General features: G+C 38.0%; 1 protein-coding gene across 1 annotated transcript; it reads right to left on the bottom strand.

The window, feature by feature from the left end:
* Positions 1-256: 256 nt before the first annotated feature.
* Positions 257-10766, bottom strand: LOC115430745 (tetraspanin-8-like). The gene is made up of 9 exons (XM_030150937.1): positions 10605-10766; positions 7359-7430; positions 7137-7253; positions 6786-6860; positions 5681-5776; positions 2031-2141; positions 1911-1943; positions 1682-1765; positions 257-1321 (listed from the first exon to the last, which is right to left on the bottom strand). The coding sequence occupies exons 1-9, from the start codon at positions 10662-10664 to the stop codon at positions 1184-1186; spliced, it is 786 nt and encodes a 261-aa protein (XP_030006797.1). The 5' UTR covers positions 10665-10766; the 3' UTR covers positions 257-1183.
* Positions 10767-16343: the final 5577 nt, after the last annotated feature.

Genomic DNA, 16343 nt, shown 5'->3' with positions numbered 1-16343 from the left:
TCCGAACAAGATATACTATTCACTGCTTGTCACGTCTTCACTTGGAATCATTGTTGGAGCAGGGATTGTGACACTTTCCTTGACCAGGTCTCCAATGAAAAGGAGATTTTATTCTGATTGAGATTTAACTGGTTAAATAAAGGATGTCATACCAGACTGAAATCAGGTCATCCAAGAAGAAATTTGACAATTTAAGATGATACTTAGATACTGGATGGACACACAACCCCCCCAAAATAATGCCTCCAGTCAGGGCTATAAAAAGCAGAGTGTAAATAATTGCTTTTATTATAGTGCAATTCCTTTCATACACAGTTCTGTAGTATAACAACTTTGTTTCAGTATTCATTCAGTGTAATTTCTGCACAAAAACATTTAGGCGTTTAAGTTCCTTTTGGGAAAAAGGGACCATTGTTTGAGACGCAAGTAGTTTATCTGGAAAACAGGAATAGTTTGCTGGCAAACTGAATTGCTTATCATTTGGAAATTGCAAAAAGACATTTCCACTTGTTCACCCCTTGGTTTTACAACAAATGAATATATTTCTTACGGTACAAATCTATGTTGCCATGTTGCTATACCAGTAACATTTAATGCCATTTCTACCTTTAAGTCAATTTTGTTACATTCATCTGATATTTATTTTCTTTGCACATTTTAAAATTTTACACACTTTACATGTTCAGTTTAGAAATGCGTTGCTTTATTATAGTTAGGAACTAAAGAGACAGCAGCTCTACATCCAACTGCAGCAAAAGTGCTGCTTGCATGTCAATGCTAATCAATAACTGTACAGTAACATATTCTAACAGTCATAGGGGCTATTCTGCATGACGCACATCTTAACTTTTCATTCCTTAAAGATGCTATGAGAGACATGAAACAATGAGCTCATCATCTGGTTCATCAGAACAGCTTTACAATTATCAGAGTCATGCATTGTTACTATGGAAACATCAATAGCCTCCTTGAGGTGCGCTCAGAGAAAAACATGAATGACAATGTCAGACTGTTTTCTCAAACATTGCAGATCTCAAAGGTGACTCTCAAAGTCAATCCAGAATATTGCCTCCAATTCAAAGAAAAACATAGATACACCACAAACAACTGTTTCCCGAACCTGTGCATCAGGTTAACCCTTGTCAGAAGAAAAAGAGGGGCGATCATCATGCCTGCAGCAGACTTAGTATGCAGGAGGATTGTGCAGCTCCTGGTATTTTGGAGGCTGCGGGGTGAAGACGGCGGGCACAACCAGCACGGTGGGTCTGTTGGGGTAACGCAGCTGGTGGATCATGATGGAGGACAGAGCCATGCCCAGCAGCTACAGAAAAACACAGTAAATCCAGTTAATATGATGTCCTCAAGAGTTATATGTATAAAACTTCATAAAGAGTAAAATTCAAAATGAAAAATTCACTAGAGGATTCGTTTTGTGTAGTAATTGTTTGCTGACATCGTCAACAATGTCTCTGCTACATGTGAAGGACCTGGGGTCATTTGTTGAAACTGAGGAAAACTGTAGTAAAACCTGTGCCATGCAACCTCATCTGAATTATTTACAATATGGCCAAGGTAGGATCCAGTGTTTCTGAAGCTTTGATGAGGCCCTGCCTTGTTTTTTAACTGTTCAGTCCATCTCAGAAATCCCATCATCATATTAAAAAGATGACTAAATACTCACTGCCAGAGGACCCAGAGTGAAGGCGATGCCAATCATGATGTCAACAAACAGTGTAACGTAGTGAAGCAAGATGGGGAAGCAAGGCTGGAGAGGGAGAAAAATAAATGGCATGTTTCATTGTTTTCATATGACATGTAGGTGAAAGCATCGTTTTCTTCAATGTTTTATTTTGCAATTCTCAGAAATCAATTCACTGTAATAAAATGAAGTTAAAGAGTGGTTTACTGACCTTACTGTAGATAGACTTCTGCAGCTGGTGATGCTGGATGAGACGTAAGAAGAAACCCATCAGCAACATTATAAACAGAATGTATGATGTAATATGATATGCATTGATGCTGATACTGACTTTGTGGTTGATGACCTGGCATGTCTCCTCTTCCTCCTCCTCAGCACACAGACATGAGTCAGGGATGTTGCCCTCCCAGTCCTTGTAGCTGTAAAGACCACAGCAGTGCAGCTAAAAAAGAAGAAACACACAGAGGGGTCATTGGCCTTGTGATATTAGCAGAGGACCATGACACATGTAGAGGTGAATATAAGACAGACATAGCAAATGTTCTTCCATAATCTTACTGATGATGGTTAAAAGAAAAAAAAATAAAATCTGCCTTTTGCACTATGCTGATATCATTGATATAGGCCCCTGGGAAAGTTAGTGTAAGTGCTTTTTTGCTGCATCTTTAAAACATACAAGTGAGATTCACAGTTAAAAACATGTAGGTCTAAAAATGCGCAGTTGAAAATATGCTAGAGAAATTAAAAAAAAAAAAAAAAAAGAACAAAAATGAGCCCAAATCAATAATAGTGTGTTTTAAAATATGTCACCAAGATGACTTAAATATACCTCAGATGATGTGATGTCTGGTTTGACTAAACATTGCACAACTATGGATGTTCTACTATTACTAAATACATAGGATACAATATGGTCTTTTAATACATCCATAGAGTTTACAGTTGCAGAGTAGATGATCTGACATTTTTACTGCCTACACTTGCAGCACACAGTAATGTTAGGTCAATTAGAGGCAAACGCAGAAGATGAAGTTTAGTTTCAAGAACCTTTACAATCCAACACAGCGCTACGCTTCAAGTGCATTATCCTCAAGTTCATCGGGTTATGTATCTACAGACTCCAGCTAAACTGATCAAACAATACCATAGAGTTATGGTTATAATATCTGATCACTCATTTCTCTGTCATTTAATCACCTTGTTCCATCTCTCAGCAGCTTATTAGGACGCAAGTGACAGGAAACAAATATAGCCTCAACATCCATTTTCTGAGCTAAAGGAAAATACCCCGCATTTGACCGATGACTATTTTCAGTCAATCTTTCTATTATGTTATTACTTTACAACTATTATTACTTCTACAACAACAAAGCAGAACCTGCAAAAAAATTGTCAGTATGTCTGGAAAATTCCAAATATGATCAAAATAGTTGCTGATTCATTCAGTAAACCCTTGATCTGTGGTATACTCTGAAGTCTCCCCACCCACTGACAGCACCATAAAACGAACAAGACATAAGATAGTGAGTTAGTCCTCTTTCCTCTGTGAGGAGCGTTGGGCCTCAACAGTTATTGTCCACTTCTGTTTTTTGCCCTCTTCAGTTCATCCAGCAGACTCCAGAACAAGATGAAAGAACATTTTCAGAAGGTGTTTAATAGGTTGTCACCACAGAATCCACCCCAATTCATACCAGGAAATTTGCTAAGCATCAATACAGCAGAGCTAACTAGACAAGAGATCTGCAAAGTGTAAATAATGGTGGCAGCAGAAAACAGCAATATTCCAGCAGAGGCTCTTAATGAAGGTTGAAAAATTATAATTGAACAACTACATACTCCACTGAACTTGATATGGATCACAAAAGAGATACCATCACACTGGAAGCTCCTCATGAAGTTGCCCAAGAGTGGAGACCTATTCAAGTGCAACATGTAAAGGGGAAATCAACCTACTCGCCATACCCAGCAAGATCCTCACCCATGTCATATTTGAGAGAATGAAAGCAGCCAGAGATGAAGAGGGTGGTTTCACAAAAGAGTGATCATGCACGGACCAGATGTCACACAGAATCACTGTAGAACAGACGATAGAATGGCAATAACCATTCTGTATGTTTTGTCGATTCTGAAAAATCATTCGATAAGTGTTGACTGAAAATCATTCTGGAACATACTGCAACACTAGCAAAAAAACAGCTTTTGCCAGCTCAGGAAAAGGTATCCAGTGGACACTGTAGGGTAAATGAGAGGATCTGGAATTTCCTCTGATTGCACACCAGCCTCAAGACACGCAGAAAAAAGGGAATGCCTTGCAATAAACAACACACAGAGTAGGCCTACGCATTCAAAACAAACAGATTGAGCCTTTGCGTATCAGAGGAGAGCCCATGGAAGATGATGAATTCATATACCTGGGAGGTAAAATAACTGAATCTGGTGGCACAGAGGAAGATATAAGAGCCAGAATAAAAAAAAAGGCTCAATACTTCTTCGTAATTTTGACATCCGTCTGGAGAACCGTAGTGATCTCAATCAGAACCAAAATACCTTTATTCAATTTAAACGTCAAACCTGTCCTGTCGCATGGATCCGAAACATTATAAAGTCACAGTGTATGAAGGAGGCTGCAGGATGTGGGCTTTTGTTTCCACCCGTTTCATGGCTGATGAAGGTCACAGAGCATTACTGTGGTTTTCAGTTTGTTGTTTTTGTCTATGCTCATGCATCTTCTCATTTGTTTTTATCTCAGCTTTTTTAAGAGCTGCAGAGTATGGAACAGTATATTAAATAACCTGTGTATTGTGTTTATCATCGCCAGTCAACAGAAAGTATAGACAGAATGAGAAAGTCCCAGATAGTTTTACAAGGTTAGCGATGACAGTTTCATTTTGACAGCTGTAAAGTCTACTGACAAATTAAAGAAGTGAAGACAAAAAGGAGAAGAATTCAGGACAAACTGATAAGTCATAGCCATCAGTTACTTTCTTATCATCTGACATCTTTACATTTAACTGGGACTGTAAATGTGGAAGCGACAAACACATGAACCTGTGCAGGATTATGGAGTAAACGTCTGCCTTCTGCTGTGAATACTACTTGTGATAAAAACAAATCTACTTCCTCTCATCTATGCTGCATCGTGGCAGGCAGCCAATCAGAGTGCCAGGGACACACCCAGGCGCCCTGCACAGAATGCTGGGAGTGCAAACTGGTCTGAGAAACAGCTTTTCATCTGCAGGCTTATTTTTGTTAAAACACTTTCAGGGCCAATAAATAAAAGTTAGTGTAAGAAAATGTAACATGAAAACATTTTACCAAAAAAACAAAAAAAAACAAAACAAAACAAAAAACTACCAAAATATTACTTTCCTAAGTGGTTTGCAGCATTTTTAAAACATAAATATGGAAAAAGTCTGAATCTGTTTTCCAATATGCGTGAGGAGTCATGGTTAATATGTCAACATAAGAAAACTGAAAATGTACCCAGAATTATCATTATCCTCACAGTTATTTCACTGCAGGGATATGTAGTGGGACATCCGACTCGGTTCAATGTACAATAAACAGGAAGTAGAAGAGCTGTACTCAGGCTAATTCTAACTTCTGGTAAAAACAACAGTGAAGACAGCAGTTAATGTAATGACAGCTGAAAGTTTTTATAAAGTAACGTGACAACCATGAAGAAACAACATTCAGTTTCAAAGAAATTAAGTGATAAATATAGAGCAAAACACAAGTCAGTGTTGCTTCAGCCTTATCTAGAGTTGTCTGCATTTTTGTTGGAGGGAGATATCTGATAATATAAATTCACAGTAAAAATGCAATGACTGACCACACTGATGGCTATTCTGAAATTTGCAGACCATTTTCTGGTCCACTACTGCTCCCTGGTGTTATTAAGAGGAGGCATTGAGTCTCCAACGTTCACTTCCTTCCTTTAACCTTTGTGTGTGTGTGTGTGTGTGTGTGGACTTGTCTTACCTTGGTCTGCATGATGTCCATCAATTCCTTTTTGTCCTCTGTTTGTTGGTCCAGAGGTAGAAGGTGTCGGAACTTCTCATCCAACACAGTTTCCACCTTAAAAACAGAGACAGAGGGTTCAGTACAGCCAACATTTACTCAAGTTATGAGTTAGTTGTGATTTAGTGACATATTTGCAAGATGTTGTACTTTTATGTAGAGTAACATTTCATATATGCCTTAATTACTTTGGAGATGTTTAAATACGCTGACAGACAGTAATAAATAGCTCAAACTAGCCCTTACAGTGATTTTTACATTCTAATGTCACATGCTGAAGATAAGCAGATGGACCTGCCACTCACTCACACACACACCCTGAAAGCTCGAGTCAATAATCACTAAATCCTGCCATCTGCTGGTTCCCCATTAGATTACGTCAATTCTGATGAAAAGACTCCTGGTAATTGGTTTGCTGACATTCTGTATAATTCAGTGTAAGACCAACAGTGACTTTCATTTCTTCCTTGTCACAAAGATTCTGACTATACACACATTCACAAAGAATGACACAATCATTAAACCTTTAGGAGGTTATCATTAAGAAATGTTATGTTGTGAGTTCAATCAACTGAATTATTAGTAATGTTATAATGTATGCGATTTTGGCTTTCATTTTGGGATATAGAATAATTTACTTAAAAATTACAAATTGGATTATAACAGGTCAAAGATGATAATTTTAATTAGTGTTTGTTAATGTTTATGCAATGATTTGCAAGAATTTAAGAGAATCACTGCAACTTGTAATTGTAATGCCATGTTAAATGGTTAATAGTTTCATATTTGATGAACACTTTCTGGATCCTAGTGTGAAGCTGGAACTAGTGTTTGGAATCATTGTTTAGTAAATGTTAAATAAATACTGTGTGATGCATCTGGAAGGCAACTATGTAACTTTGAGCTCATATGACAATGTAATTCTGTTATTGGTGCATGTGCACTTACATTCAAGGGTGTGTAATAATATTTTACAAAGCACTTCCAAACCAATAAGTAACTACATTATACATAAAATATCAGTAGCAGATGACTCAGTAGAAGCCACAGCAGTCAGTGTCCTTACATTGGGTCGGGCAATGGCGTTGGTGACTCCAGCTCGAAGCATCATCAGACTTCCAATGACCATACAGACGAGGAACTGCAGACAAACAGAGACAGTCAGTCTGCTGAGGATGGCTGGAACATCTACTTAACCACTATAACTTATCAATGTCATTAAGTTTCAAACATGCTTGTTTAGTCAGAACTAAATGGAGTGTTCCAAATATTCTCAAAAAGGAAAGAAGATAACAAAAAAGTGAAAAAAAGACACATTCATAGAAAATATGGAGATTATCATGTGGCTTATTTCAGGAAAAGTAACTTTATAATGAATATCAACAGCGAAGAGTTTTATATGTCTCTTTGTACTCACTGCTATCAGAGCCCCTTTGCTCTCTTTGTGGGCTCCGTAGGCTCCGAGGATGGCGATCGCCATGGTGATGATGCCCACAACATAGAGGAGAATGAGGGCGACGGTGCGATCCACCATCTGAATGCAAGGGAAACAGTCAAGTTAGCATTTGCCTAGTTTTAGATTCTGCTTTCAGTTGCTCACAAATTCAGTTACACAATGGGTGGTAGTGATTGGTCTTACATCTTCTCCTCCATGAAGGTTGGTGAAGACCTGAGCCAGTAGAGCGACCAAAATGATAAGACCACCGACAATCTGAAACAAAAACCAGAGTTCATATGAGATTCATAGAAAGTCAAAAAAAACAAAAAAACAAAACACAGAGGACACCTTCCTCACAAAGGGAAATGTCCCAGACTTAAGGGGTACTTTAATAAAAGTGCTTAGTTTGTGTAAAAACATGAATATTGCATGATGTTAAAATTATTCTACTTTGAATTGTAACTGTAAGTAAATTAATAGATTAAAATACATATTCAGGAGCTATCACCATTACTTGTTCAAGAGTTAAAAAAAAAAACCCAAAAAAACAAAAACTCAATAATGAAACTGTTAGCTGCAGTCCTGACATGAACTATACATAATAAAGACATTCCTAGAGTGCATACTTCTGCCAAGGCCTCAGTTCAAGCCAACATCCTATAAAACAATGCTAGAAAAAGCACAAACAAATTCCTGCCGCTGCTCCAACATTTAATGTGTTCATCCTTGGCTCACACCCTACCCTTCCTCCACATTTCATGTAAATATGTGCAACAGTTTTTGCATAATGCTGCTCTCACACAAGATCAAAAATACAGCCTCGATAACCCGATGCTCAGTTCTGTGACTAAATCACATGTGGCTCAAATGATGAGGTGAATTCTCACAAAGCTATAAAACTCAGCTTTTAATTGCAGCTCATGTAAAGACAAACACACCCATGAACAGGATGGGCAGGTAACTGAGACAATGAGCCCAGGGACCATCAAAGACTGAACCAGTTTATTCAGGACAGAATGAAGTCATTTCTATGGGCTTCAATCTGTGCACAAGGGGAAAATAAACAGCTGCTTTCTATTACGTTTAATTGTTGTTTTGCTCAAAACGGACTGGAAAGCAGCTCTTAAAACCCAAAACAGAAACCAGAGCAGCAACTACAAAACTTTAACCCAAAGCAGACTTAAACTATGTGACAATAAAGAGAAAAATCACTGATTATTTTGCTGACCTGTTAAACCTTCAGTTATTTGCAGCTTTCTTCTTTTACATTCAAGTTTAGTAAGTTAATCTATGTAAAGGTGTTACAGCCTTCCCTACTGTACTATTGACTAAATGATCCATTCATTCCTCTATTCATTGTTGAAGTCAAAATCAACCACCTGTAGAACATTATTATATGAATTAAAAGTGTATAAAATCAATAAAGGCAGACTGTATGCTCAAAAAAGTAGTAAACTATCTATTCATAGAATAGTGAAAACAATGGATAGCCTATGCAAAAAATATACAAAAACTAGGCCACAAAAGTTAGAGGATTAGTTAAACAAGAACAAACCATCCAAACATTAGATTAGACTTTAATCTAGTTACATAGTAATCAAACACTGCTGCCCTGAAGATGACTGTGCACAACTTTGACAATGACAAACACTGATAGTGCTTGGTTCACACTGTGTGCATAGCTATGAGGTATTTTTCTGGATTAGTTGTATTCAACAAATACAATGAACTCAGTCAATCCAAAATGTTATTAAGGATCAAATAAGCGACACAGGAAAAGTGGCTTTGGTCTCTTACAGGCCTATGTGCATAATTATGCCACTAACTATTAGAGAGCTGGATTTCAAGAAGTGTTCTTTCCCTATTTTTCTTGATTAAAAGAAAGCGTCAGAATATTTCCATCTTTCTAAGAAACAGACATTCTTCAGTGACTGTCTCTGGATCTGTTCAGAGTCCACCTCTGCTGAAGCAGTAAACACAGCCTCCCAAAAGCTCTTCCTTGGCATCCATCTTCCATTGGTGTAAATGTCATGTTTGAGGAAAGCAAATAAGTTCTTTCAGGGAAGTAAGAATCATTAAGTGTTCAGATTTGATGCCTTCGTTGGCATGCAAAGCAGTGGACTGTTTGGGTACATGTGAAGGGGCATTGTCCTGAACAAACAGCACAGCCTGCTCACAGACGTAGTCTTGGGTTGATTTTCAGTCCAGCAAGTGTCCAGCACATTGATCCTTAAGGACAGTAAAACCCTCATCTACATTTAGTCTTTGGCCCATGTTAATGCTTATTAAGCCCCCCCCCCGAAGGCCTTCATTTGATTGTCTGCTCCAACAGTTCGGCCATTTTATGAGTGTTGCATCATCTCTAAAGACATTTTATATATTTTAAAACATGGACACCCAAAGGAGGAGGAAAGCAGTGATGATTCTGAGGGCCCTTGACTGACAGGGACCCCATAATAAAGTCCTTTTTTTTTTTAATTTGACTATTATTTATTTATTTAAAATCAACCTATCACTATAAGACAATCTTGCTTCACAAGGCACTAATAAACATTATTTGCATTAGTTTTGCTTTGGACAAAAAAGGGAATAAAATCCAGTTTGTCTTGTATATAAATGTAAAAAAAAATCTATTACTGTTATCATTAAAAAATATATTAAAATGTAAAAGATGGCTTGAACCTTTCTCATCAACCTTATCATTAAATTGTAAAATCTATTGTCAGCAGAATATTAATCAATGCCTGCAGTGTTACATTTTTAGGCTTTGCAGCATACCATCACCAAAGTCATATCTTTTTTCCCCACTGGGCCCAAATCCTTGGTGGCACCTCTAATGTGGATTCTTAGGCGTAAATCTCTTTCTTCAGTAAAACATCTTCCCTGAGCTGCCTAAGAATTCTGCATACCTAATTACCAAGTCTTAATCAACTTAGGCCACACCCTCAATCAGTCTCACACACACACACACACACACACACACACAATCACCTGAAAACAATTAAATCAGTAGGTTTTTATGATCTGGACTCGGGAAAAGTGCACAAAAAGATCATAAAAGGTCAGATTACTTAGGTGTAACATTGTGTTGAAGATGACTGTGCATAAATTTGATACTGACAAACAGGAGCACAAATGCCAGGTCAATAAACTTAAAAGGTTTGGAATGAATGCATATTTGTAACTTTAACTCATTTATTTGGCTTTTCAGTGCGTCTTTTGCTCTCCAATAAAGTTTAACATCAATAACATGAAATTAGTATGTTTGATTTATTACATTATGTTCTTTTCTTACCTGTTATGAGCATTTAAGTGGATATAAGGTGTCAAATATATCATATCATAACCTCCAAACACGGCCTGCCAGTGTCCGGTCCACTACGCACTTTAAATTCCCATAATGCACGTGTGCGGACCCCAGACCTGAACACGCCTATGTTTACTCACCGCAAAGAGGATGTTGAAGATGGTGAAGGTCCGTTTGAGGCAGGTGTTGATCTGCGCCATGTTTACACTCTGAAATATCACCAAAACACACTAGACTTCAAGTGAATGTGCGCACAGTCCGACAGTGATCCCACAGCCAGATAATGTGGCGGCACACGGCGGGTGCGCTGGTTTTAGGGAGCGGGGAGGCACCGGGGGGGCGGGGAGGGAGGGGGTGGTGCGGGGAGAGGAGCGGGGCGGGGCTTCCAGTAAAACTTTCAGTAACACAGAGTGAAGAGTAGGAGGAGACGGAGGAGACATGTCTCATATATGGACATCCGGTATGTAAAACACCAAACGTGAGGAATAGAGGAGAGGGGAGGGAAGGCAAAGTGTATTCCGGGAAGACAAATGGAAAATTCCAATGTGTGTGTGTGTGTGTGTGTGTGTGTGTGTGTGTGTGTGTGTGTGTGTGTGTGTGTGTGTGTGAAAGCCAGGGTGTTGTGTCCCAACATGAATCCTTAAATCACCTCATATCCGGGAAATAAACATGCCTTACTTCACTTAACCCACTGAATTCCCCGGAAAAAGGATTCAAAGGGAAAAGGAAAGCAGCCGAATAAAAACATACAGTACAGAGCAGCACATGTGGAAGTGGAAACTATTATCATGTGTGTTTCTGTCAGAGGCAGAGACCTGGGGAGAGGTTTCATTTGAACACAAGAAGGTGCATTAACACAAAGACTAAGGGGGGCTTCAGAAAACCTCGGACAGCAAACACTTTATTTCCTGTATTCTGGTGAAGTTTGATGTACTAATGTAAGATAAGGTAAGGTAAGGTAAGGTAAGATAAGGTAATGTAAGGTAATATAAGATAAGATAGAATAAGGTAAGGTAAAGTAAGGTAAGGTAAGATAAGATAAGGTAAAGTAAGATAAGGTAAGGTAAGGTAAGGTAAGGTGAAGTAAGATAAGGTAAGGTAAGATAAGGTAAGATAAGATAAGGTAAGACAATATAAGGTAAGACAAGATAAGGTAAAGTAAGATAAGATAGGGTAAGGTAAAGTAAGATAAGGTAAAGTAAGATAAGATAAGATAATGTTCTGCTCGTAAAAATAATCTACAGATTGCACTCTGAGTTAAAGTGATTCATTGACAGTGATTGCTCAGTGACTTAGAATACGTATGTCCTTTTTGTCCTAGTAAAGGAAAACTAAACTAATGTTTCCACATTTTTATCCTCATCTTATTTATACCTGTAAGGTCCTGTTTTGGGTAACCTCAGTAAATGTGCGGCTAACATGCTTTTCAGCAGGATTTATGCTCGTGGAAAACTTTAGGCACATTTCTCACTTTCTGGTTTAGGCATTATGAAGCAAACTGAACTCCATACCCGATTAAAATATTGATTAAACAATAACAGCAATCAATACATTTCCTACCAACATAAACAGAATATCAACCAGACCTTTATGAAAGTGCTTTATTCTTATGTTACTGAGTCAATACTCACCACTGTCTTTTAAAAATAGGAATAAATGCAAAGCATTGTAAAATGTGCTGTACAGTAGCAGGACATGATGAGCTCCCACACCTTCACATGGTGAGATCTTTGAAGATGGTTCAGTCAGTCTTGGCTGACCTGTGCTATTCGCTCCATAGGGAGCTTGTGTTGCCTCCATCTGGTTGCAGATTTTCAAAGCCAAACTGCAGGACAAACACACAGAAGAATCCCTCTGTCCACACTGCAGTTGGGTTTTTAAACACTTCAATGTGATATTTATTTTTTGTATTTATTTATTTTTTATACTACTGTTGATTCTGATGTTGATTGCCCCATGATTCAGTTAGCTGTACACAATTTCCCTCCTTGGGGATAATAAAGATTTCCTGAGCTTCCTAATGAACTTATATTAAGAGTTTTAATGTCCCAAAAAGGAGAAGCTTGTCCATGCCTTCATCTCCACTACAGTCGATTAATGTAAAGGCCTTTTGATGGGAATTCCTAAAAAAGGGCTCTAAACAACTGCAGCTCATTCAGAGTTTTAACTACAGGGTTATTCAAAAAGAATGAACCGATTTCATTATGCAATATTTTAATAAGGAAAAGCAAAGGGAAACTCCAGCCAAGTCACAAGTATTCTACTCACCATCAACTTTTATTTCCTGTCTTACAAGTGTTCAGTGTGTCCACCACCTGCAGCACGGGCAACATCAATGCGATAAGAGAATTCCTCCCAGATGCGTATCAGCATGTCATGATCCACTGAGTTAATCACTGTTGTTATTCGATGTTTAAGGTCATTGAGGTTAGTGGGTAGTGGTGGAACATAAATGCAATCTTTTACGTATCCACACAAGAAAAAAAATCACACATGTTGAGGTCTGGGGATCTCGCAGGCCAAGCACAAAGAGAACACCTTTTAAACGCCTTTTGCAGAGGACTTGCCATTCTGAGGGTGAACAAACAACTGAACGTTACTGGAGGAACGCCACGACTACAGCCCCCCTGTTCAGCCTTCCAGAACTTAGAAAACTCCTCTTTCAAATGGTCACTGACTCATTCCATGATGATGCTTGAGAACTGAAGCAGTGTGTCATGAAATTGGTTGATTCTTTTTGAATAACCCTGTATAATTAAAAGAACAGATCACAGTTCTAAAATCTTCACTCTGGCTTCTGATCAGTTTCAACAGAATAGGTTTTAAAGTGCTACAACTAGTCTATGAAATCACAGGACCGTTTAGGCCCAGAGTACATTAGTAATGTGTTTACCCTGTTAAACCCTGGGCCATTAGGTTTATAGTCGGGATCAAGTTCAATGTAATACAAAACAATGGATTAGCTAACAACAGAAGTTTCATTCATATAAAACCAAGTTATGATCAGAAAACTATCAATTTAAGACAAAATTTGCAGTCACCACTTCATAATAACCTATATATTTAAACTTTTTTTGGCTCATTCAGTGAGTTTTAGTGGTAGAATAATAATACTTGTACTGTTGGATCTGCTTAGTGTTAGCTTAGTACTGAAATGATTCATGACATACGCTGGTCTTGGACTATTAGCTTGTTTTCGATATTCGCCCATTTAAGTGCTTGTTGTTTTCATTGGGCTGGTTTTGTTGAGCTTTTAGCTAACTTTCTTCTGGTTACATGGGTGTGTAGCATGGGTGTATTGTTACAAGCGTTATGAAGCATTACCATGGCAACACAGACAGAGCTGCAGCTGCTCCCAGTACCAGGGGAAACCAGGCTTAAGAGTAGAATTCTTAGATCTACGGACTCAGGTCAGCAAAGCCAGCCAAGAGCTCAGACTAAACATGGAGAAGCAGCATTTAGTCATTTATCAGAAAGCAACTGGATCAGACCACAGTAAAGATTAGATTTGTCCTAAATGTAGATGCTTTTAAATCCAGATTGAAAACATTTATCTTTTCATACATCCATGAATGAAACTGCAATATGAGTCTCAATAAACTGTCATTGCTACAACTTTTAAACATTTTAACACAGATTTTATAAAATTATTTTATTCTTTTCTATAGCAATTCTATGTACAGGGGTTGGACAAAATAATGGAAACACCTTAAAAAATCAACAAAATATAATTTAATATGGTGTAGATCCGCCTTTTGCGGCAATTACAGCCTCAATTCTCCGAGGTATTGATTCATACAACTTGTGAATTGTTTCCAAAGGAATTTTAAGCCATTCTTCAGTTAGAATACCCTCCAACTCTTTTAGAGACGATGGCGGTGGAAATCGACGTCTTACTTGAATCTCTAAAACTGACCATAAATGCTCAATAATGTTGAGGTCTGGGGACTGTGCCAGCCATACGAGATGCTCAACTTCATTAGAATGTTCCTCATGCCATTCTTTAATAATTCTAGCTGTATAGATTGGGGCATTATCATCTTGAGGTGAAGGTGTTTCCATTATTTTGTCCAACCCCTGTATGTTGCACTCTCATATATATGTGTATTCCTTTTATTCATGTAACATATCAAATTGCGTCTGTGTATGACATGCTTAGTGTGAATAAACTTGCCTTGTGTAAAATCTGTTATCGTGGAGAATGAGACCTTGTGAGATAAAATAAAATTCCTCTTCTTGCACATGTTCAAAATATGGAGTTACATGTCAACGGCTTTCAGAAGTTTGGAATACATTGTCTTGCATCAGTTGTTGGACTTCTGCATGTTTCTGTGTTTATCAATAATGTCTCACAAAAAGGAAACCACAGTTTTTATTTTTTTCAAGAAGACTGCAAAGTGAGTGATATATATGAGGGGCCGTATGGGACACAATTCAGAATTACCATTCAGACACGCATATGAAATACCATTCACACACGCATATGAATTACTTTCACGCACACATGTGAAAACACACACATACACAAAATAAATGCATTCACACACACGTGAAAATGCACACATACACATATGAAAACGTAAACATACACATATGAAATGTATTCACACATACATATGAAAATGCACATACACATGAAATGCATTCACACACACACATATGAAAACGTAGACATACACATATGAAATGTATTCACACATACATGTGAAAATGCACATACACATATGAAATGCATTCACACACACACATATGAAAACGCACACATACGCATATGAAATGCTGCTTTCCTCCGACGAAAAGAGGAGTAGATGACTGAAGTTGATACATTAAGTTGAATCTCAAATAATGAACAATACAGCTTAGTGTAGGCTAACGTCAGTAGCTAATGTTAGCTACTAGTACTAGCGCTAAACGTTAGCTTATATAATGTTACCTGTCTATATGTAACTTTAAGCCAAATTGTGTGTGTGTGTGTCTTGTCGGTCACATTGTCAACTAACCATATGTTACTTATTCTAACATAACTGATTAAATATTTAATTATTAAATAAGTTCGGTAGCTACTCGATCTCACTAATGCTAATTGCTTAAACTAGCTCTTGTAACTAACTCAATTATAAAAGTTAGTTTAATGCCAGGTGGAAGTCTTACGGGGAGAGTTCAGGGGTCAGCGAAAAAGAGGAGCTACGAGGTTGAAGTGAGAGCAAGTAGCTAGCGGATTTAAGGGTGTTGGCATTGGCAGTAAAGCTAACTTTACTGTACTGTACTGTACTGTTAGCATTTAATTAGCTATATTAGAATAAGTACCATGTGGTTAGTTGCCAACATAACCAACACACACATATAATTTTGCTTTAAAGTTACATATAGACAGGTAACGTTATATAAGCTAACGTTTAGCGCTAGTACTAGTAGCTAATATTAGCGACTGATGCTAGCCTACACTAAGCTGTATTCATCATTTGAGATCCAACTTCAGCCATCTTCTCTTCTTTTCGGAAGCGGAAATTCAAGTGTTTTATGTACATCATTTTTGTTGTTGCAACATGGGACACAGCACTGCATCATTTTACAACGTTTTGAATGCTCCGTGATTGGACACGAAAGTCCAGCAACTGACTTCTACGACACAGTCGGTCAGACCCGTAGACAACCACCTGGCAACATCCAGGCATATCTGCAGATTAAGGTAGAAGGAGATCCCCAGGGAGCTCTGGAGCCTTTGCCAGCTTGACGTGAGGGAAAAAGCCTTGTTAGGTGGTTGTCTATGGGAATGACTGACTGTGTTGAAGTAGTTGGTTGCTGGCCGTCTGTAGACCTATTTGCCAGAGCTGTCAGTGTCTGTGCAGAAGCTAACAAATTATGGAGCATTGTCATTG

Source organism: Sphaeramia orbicularis, chromosome 12 (assembly GCF_902148855.1).
Source record: "Sphaeramia orbicularis chromosome 12, fSphaOr1.1, whole genome shotgun sequence".
Lineage (NCBI taxonomy): Eukaryota > Metazoa > Chordata > Actinopteri > Kurtiformes > Apogonidae > Sphaeramia > Sphaeramia orbicularis.
Note: the sequence above shows the minus strand (reverse complement) of the source record. Positions and strands in the feature narration are given on the sequence as shown.